The sequence below is a fragment of the Myotis brandtii genome, unplaced genomic scaffold (genome assembly GCF_000412655.1).
Source record: "Myotis brandtii unplaced genomic scaffold, ASM41265v1 scaffold847, whole genome shotgun sequence".
Classification (NCBI taxonomy): Eukaryota; Metazoa; Chordata; class Mammalia; order Chiroptera; family Vespertilionidae; genus Myotis; species Myotis brandtii.
The window spans coordinates 3,162,457-3,169,822 of NW_005371441.1; the positions used below are offsets into that span (position 1 = coordinate 3,162,457).

General features: G+C 44.7%; 1 protein-coding gene across 1 annotated transcript in view; it reads right to left on the reverse strand.

Annotated features, from left to right (window-relative positions):
- SYNE1 (spectrin repeat containing, nuclear envelope 1) overlaps positions 1-7,366 on the reverse strand; it is a 407,398-nt gene that overhangs the window by 399,451 nt on the left and 581 nt on the right. Inside the window, exon 2 of the mRNA XM_014532125.1 lies at positions 149-417. Within this exon, the coding sequence (XP_014387611.1) occupies positions 149-215 (67 nt within the window). The 5' untranslated portion in view covers positions 216-417. The remainder of the gene's footprint in view (positions 1-148; positions 418-7,366) is intronic.

Sequence of the window (7,366 nt, forward strand, 5' to 3'; positions counted from 1 at the left end):
CTGGGATGAAAGACATTTTGCTATTCCTTGTTATGATTTCATAAAATTGAATAAAAATGCAAGCGCCTTGAAAAGTTCTGAGATAAACGGATATTGAAAACGCAGAAACAACAAAAGCCCGAAAACGAGGGCCGCTTCTGTGCCTTACCCTGCAGCCTCTGCATCACGTTGGCAATGTCCCGCGGAGACCGAGAGGCCGTCCTGGAGGCTGCCATGGTCCCCGCTGCAGCATGAAACCCACAGCAGAGACTCTTGGCTCCAGGCAGAGCAGGACTAGGCTGCTCCAGAAAACACCTTGAACTTCACGGGATCTATGGGGTCATGATGCAACCCCAGGCCCGGGGGCAGCCAGTGCGAAGACAGCACTCCCAAAGGTGAAACCACTTCTTTTCCTTCCTCTTCAATAAACTCAGGAACCTGAAAAACACACAGAACAGGTACAATATTTAAAAAAGCCACATAGGTCACCATAGTGCTCAAATAAGAACTATTTCTATTCAATTTGAATAGATGATTCATTACCAAGTGAAATGACTAATGGGAAAAGACTTATAAGGTACTAGGCAACTACTAGGAATTTTGATGATAGTTGATAAAACAAATACATACACAAGACATATGCAATCAAATTGGTAGCTAAGAGGAGAAATGTTCACTTTTATTTCATGTTTTTAAACTATAAACTTTCTCCATTGGTCTATGAAAAGTGAAAGTTTAAAACACAGAGTTCCATTTCTCTTTACCCACAGGCTCTCTCACCTATGCTGTGTTAGCCTGCTTTGCACAGCTGATGTTGCTGTTTTGTTAGTACACTTCCCAGGAATGAGATCAAATCTTAGCTCCTAATAACACTTTGGTGAATTAAAACATAAATATAAAACTATTTTATTCTAAAAGTTTGAGTTTCAAATATCCTGACTTTAGAAGTCAAAATTGGTTAGATTTAGTGGTATTTCTCTCCACACAGATTCTGAAGTAAGTTGTAAGGGTGGAGTAGGAGTGGTTAAGCAGACAAGACATTTTCCTTCTAACTTCTTCCTAAAGTCTCTGCTTCGGTCCAGTTTAGCTCATAATTCTTCAGTGGGGGAGGGGGAAAAGAGGTAGGAGAGTAGTTGCTAAAATCTTGACATTGAGACATATACTTGGAACAAGAATTTCTTAACCCTGGGGTTAGCTGAAGAGAAGGTTTTGCCACAGATAAAATAATTAATGACAGAAAAAGAGGAACGTGAAAAATGTGCCCAGAGAAAGAAACTTAACCACGGGGCCAAACCAAAGGGGCCTATGTCAGAGTGACACTTATTACAGTTCACCCGCATCTCTGTGATATGATGACACTAGTAAAGGTTGAGAAGAGGAATGGGAAGGGGGGCCAGGGAGGATGATAAAAACAAAACTGTAAAGAAAACACAGCACATGTATGTGGGATGGTCCACCTGTCAAAAGGAAAAATAAGAACATAAGAGGAGTCTATGAATGCTATCAAAAGTTCTATTATCAACTGAATGTATATAAACAGTATTATTTGTGAAGGATTGGTTAAGTAGAAGCGTGTAAGTACAACGCACAACTGGCTGTAAGGTGTCATTATTAACACTAGTATATAATGGGTTCTGGTTAGAATGCACAAACTCCAAGCTGATAGTAATCTTTTTTAATTATTTTATTTTTTTAATATATTTTTATTGATTTCAGAGAGGAAGGGAGTGGGAGAGAAACATAGAAACATCAATGATGAGAGAGAATCATTGACTGTCTGCCTCTTGCGTGCCCCACACTGGGGACCGAGCCCGCAACCTAGGCATGTGTCCTGACCGGGAATCGAACTGTGACCTCCTAGTTCATAGGTTGATGCTCAACCACTGAGCGACACCAGCTGGGCAACAGTAATCTCTTTTAGATTACCATTTTGAAAAGGATGCAAAACATTGCACACCGCTACTGTCCCCACGTGCAAAAGGCAGCGGCGGGCTTCTCTTGGCTACTTGAAAGGATACTTGGCAATACTTCTCGGCTGAAGGGGCGCTTCCCAGTGGGTGGCTCTCCGAGTGATTCTCAGAGGAGAAATGATTACTGTGGCCGGCCTGTCATGCATCCAGGCCCACGGCCTGCGATGACTGTGTACCCATTAGCAGCCTTCACCTCCTGGGGACAAATATTCCACCTGCCCGCATACACAAGCTACCTTAACCTGAAAACCAACAGACAATGAGAATTGCCTGAGGAATCTTACAAGGGCCTCTTCTAAGCTGTTAGAAAGTTAGGTTCTCCAAATGCAACACTGTAACTTTCTGAAATCTATCTATCTATCTATCTATCTATCTATCTATCATCTATCTATCTACATATATACTGAGTAGGGATGAGGAAAGAGATTCATTTTCATTCAGCTGCCCCACACCAAGCCATGCTCAGCACTGTAGTTCACAGATGATTAAGACATGGCCACCACCGTCAATCAAGAATTGTGAAATTAAAAGGATTTTTTTAGTCATTGCATTGCAGATCACCACGTTCTTACCCTTGTATAGTTCACATTCATGTTACCCAATAGATTAATACTGAAATATGTATCTATCCTTCCCTCCATCCCTCTTTTGATACCACATAGAAGCCAGAATAGCTCTGCTGTGTCCACCTTCAGCTTATGCATCAGTCTTACTTCTACAGTGTGTCCTATTCCTCTTAGTACCTCCCCTCAGCGTTATTTTCCCTCCATTGCTCCAATACCACCCATCTATACTATTATGCATATGATTTGTCTTATATTTTTCACCATTATTAGCCCTGGCTCACTCTAAGATCATTGTTAGCCTTATCTCGCTCAAATTAGACCACGGACATTTTGCAGGTCTAGAGATTATAAGTCTTATTGCTTTGACATCTCACCTATTGATACCAAGTATATCTGTGAGCACATCGCAGTCCTCAATACATATTTTTGTTTAATTAAATCAAGTTCATAATACTTCACCTCTATGAACTAACCCCCAGAAAACCATCCACCCCCTGCAAAAGGGGTTGATGCAATATCCTTCCTATTTTAGACACAAGATAAAATATTTTGCATGTGTACACATATTTCCTCTTTTGCAAAATTACGATACTCTTGCTTTTTACTGATACTTTAACTTCAGAGGACATATCATTTGATTTAAAAAGTTTGAGTGAGTAAAACAAAGATAATAAAAGGAGACTGGGAATTAGAAGCTATGAATTCTAGGCTTCGTTTTGTTCCAAACAGTTGGGTGATTTGGAGCTGGTTCTGTGGACAGAGGCCCTCGACCACTGCCTGCCCCGGGGAGTGTGGTGCCAAGAAATGGGCTAAAAAGACATGGAGCTGAGTCCGAATTCTGTCTCTTACTGTCCATGTGACCTTAAGATAAGTGAACTTTTCTGAGTGCTTGTTTCCCCATCTGTAAAAGGAACCAATTTTATGCTAATACGTTTGATTTCATCCTGCTAAATTAAATTTAAAATGTGTCTGGCATGTAGTAGAGTTTCAGTTTCTCACTGGCTCCCACCTTCTTTCCCCTGGCCTCCGTTTCTCTCCCTGCAATTTGAGTGAAGACATTCTCTCGGGTGAGCTCTTCAGTTCCAAAACCAATGGCGGCACCTGTGACCGCTAAAACCACTGCTGGTACAAGGTCACGAGATCTTGAAGGTCACTCCTTGAACTGACTGATTACCTAGCAGTGGCTGTGGCCGTGACCTCCCAAATCAGAATGATGGGAAGATAACCATGTCCAGGGTGATTACAAGTTTTAATAGGCACAGGATATTGTGAGGGTGGGAGAGGGAGAGGGGAGCAACCAGTATCAGAATGGAAAGGGAGAATTAGGTAGACATTGTAGGTGGTGTACCAATGAGCAGTCCCTGCACCATCTCCAAACCCTTCCAGCAGGAGGAACTGAGATGACAAGGGAGCTAAGTCCATCCTCCATACCTAGCAGAGAGGCAAGATTCCTGAATTTATTATTTCATTCAGAAAAAAAAAATGTATTGAGAAACTATTTGACAATGATACTAAGTAAACAGCAGTGAACAAGACAGATAAGCCTCTCTGAGAGCTTATGTACCAGAGGAGGAGATGATAAATCAACACTACAGCAAAGTAGAGTGAGTGTTGTAATGCAGAAACCCAGGGTTCTGTGGAAACAAGCTCAATGCCCAATCAATAGCCATCTGCTGTATTTATTGTGCAGGATGCAGAGGGATTTTAACTGTCTGCTGTTTGGGATTCTCCTTTCTGAACAGCATGCTCTTCTATCACCCACACCTGTGAAAAGCACAGCCCCAAATCATCACAGCGGAACCTTGCCAGTCTCTAAGCCAGTGGTTCTCAACCTTCTGGCCCTTTAAATACAGTTCCTCATGTTGTGACCCAACTGTAAAATTATTTTCGTTGCTACTTCATAACTGTCATGTTGCTACTGTTATGAATCCTAATGTAAATATCTGATATGCAGGATGGTCTTAGGCGACCCCTGTGAGAGGGTCGTTCGACCGCCAAAGGGGTCGCGACCCACAGGTTGAGAACCGCTGGTCTAAGCAGAGTGGACAACTGGCTACTGAAGCGGTTTCTTGTTTGTGCTCCTAAGAGGGAAGACACTAACTAGGAAAAACACTAGAAGAAACACTACGAGGCCACAGAAATACATCTTAAAGCGACGTAACTACAGGTTTAGGTGTGGAGAAATGAGAGCAGAAAATTCCGAACCCGCAACAATCGGAGATGAGGTGGCTCATTTCTGACTGAAGAGGATGAAGTGACACCATAAAACATAAACTGATGGACAGCACGCTGCTGGGGTGTACATGAAGTACGGCTATTACTTAATCAGCTGCCTAAATATGCTCAAGAATAGCATCGCTATTAAAATCCACTTAAACAAAAATAGAAAAGCTAATGAATGCATTCCGCCCTCCTTCTAGCTAAGTTCTTTGCTGGAATGAGTCACATAAGTGTCTAATTTTAAATTTCGTTACTGATTTTCTCTTTCATCCTTTAGTAATGGTACTAATTACAACAACAACAAAACTAAGGTGGCTAAATGGGATAAAGATGGCTAACGGGAAGAAGAGGGCCGTCCTGGGGTTACCATAAATACACTGCTACCGTATGTGTGTGTGTGTGGGGGGGGGGGGGGTCAGTGAGTAGAACTGGTAATTACTATTATGACATCTACAGGGTACCAAATAAGCATTGGTCCTTAGCCTGCAAGAGCAAAAATACAAACAAGTCATCAAAAGACAAAGTATAGAGCCGATGGGCATGAAGGATATTGTCATGATTCAACTCCATTTTTATAAGCTTGGAGTATTATTAATCACTAGAGGCCTGATGCATGAAATTCATGCAAGGGGTTTGGCCCTCACAGCCACAGTTTTGTCTGGAAGGATGTCCAGTCTAATTAGCATATTGTGCTTTTATTATTATAGATGCCCAAACACATCAGCTACCTTTCTGTCCTACTTTGCTAGAGTATATACCGCACTCTTTGCCAAACATGAGCTCTTGTTGAATTAGTCCCTAAGGAAGGGTACAGGACTATGCTTTAGGGGAGGAGAAATGCAGATTTCCTCACCGGGGAGTCCTGGGTCCTGTGGCTGTCACCTTCAGGCCACAGGGTGTGGCGGCGGTAGAATCTAGCGCGGGAACCGCAGGAGAAAATGCTACCAACCTTGCCCAATCATGGGCTTGCCTCCTCTTTCCATTACACCTCCTCTCATTTCTAAGAAGCTGTTGCATAATTATCAGAGAGCAAGTCTTAGGTGTAGCACCCTACACATTTCACACAAGCAATTCTTGAACATTTTAAAATGGTAAACTACCCTTCCCCAATCCCTACTCCCTTGCAGAACAGAATCAAGTGAGAAGTCTTTTCATGGGCACAGTGACGACAGAAAGAAAGCAGTGGGGAAAGTCACCAGCTGAGAAAGATAATAATGAGACTATCCCATAGAAGCTAAGCAAATGTTTTCAAAGGTCAGCAATGTTATCTGAGTCAAGCTGCGCCTGTATCTTCTGCATGAAACATACTAAGTTAGCCTTCATCTGGCACATTTCATTCTGAATTTGCCACAAAGTAATACAGATTCAAAGACACAAGAAGAAATAGACATGTTCTATTCCACTGCGCTGGTGATGTCAGGGACTTTTTATCTATACTATTCATCTTTTTCACCGTGGGGAACAGCAAGCCTCTGAAAAAAACCATCCTCATGACTCATGATTCAATCAGCATTTTACGCACATGTGGGTCGCATGAATAACCTTTGCCTAACTGAGAATGATTACACTTTCTCTTGGGTAGATCTGGTTTCTGGCTACAAATGTTTTCTTTCGGAAAGTGGCTCCCAGATGAAGACAAACATAAGCACTAAAGAAAAGAAAAAAAATAATAATTCACTTTGAACTTTCGTAACCTTCACTGAAAAATGGCAGCTACAACCATGGTTTCTACTCCAAACTGCTCAGACATGAACATTCCGGGACGGTAGGGCCCATTCCACAGCGGATGCTTCTGGATGGGCTGGGCCCGAACCTGCAGCCTCCACGCTGGTATCCAGGCTGCACACCGAACCCGTTTCCCAAAGGGGTCCCTCTGCTTTGCAGCGGATGCTGCTTCCTGTGGCCTGGTCCCCTGCCCCTTGCCCGGCACCTGCCGCCCGGGAGCATCCTTGCACAGCACTCCACGGGCAGCAACGCACCACCTCTGTCTGAAACGCGTGTTTCTGGAGGAGAGGAAAGTTGTCTTCCCTCTAGCGTAGGCTCTCCGCGGAAGCATTTGCTGGGTGACAGCTGAGTAGAGTCTGGAGCTGGGGCCTCCTTCAGGCTTCCAGCCCTGGGCTTTGCCGCCCGCCCCCCTCCCTCAGCCCTTCCCAAAATAGTCTGGGCTGGAGGAAGGGAGGCTCCGAGAATGCGTCCAACGCCCCACACCTCCCATCGGAGAGGAGCCGCAGTGCCAGCCATCACAAGGAGAGGGTGGCAGCCTTTTGCTTGGGCATCATTGGAGCCCAGAGAGGTGCCATAAGCGGAAATGACAAGCCAGAGAGGGGGCTCCGCAGAGGGGCAGCTGCGTACAAGATGCTGGGAACACGCTCCCCTCCTCCGGCCTCCCCACCCAGAGCACCGCACGCACACACCACGGCCCCCGCCTTCCCCCGAGCACGCACCGCCCGTGCAGCAAGTGCAAACTTGCTCGCAATTTGTCTGCCATCTCTTCGGCTCGCACCCAGCTTCTCAGCCCCTCTCCTTCTCTTCCCGCCCCCCATCTCGCCTTCCTTTTACCTTCTCTCTCCCGGGCTGGCTCAGGCTCCAGGCGGCGCAGCGAGCGAATGGCCGGCGCCGCCTCCGTCGGCC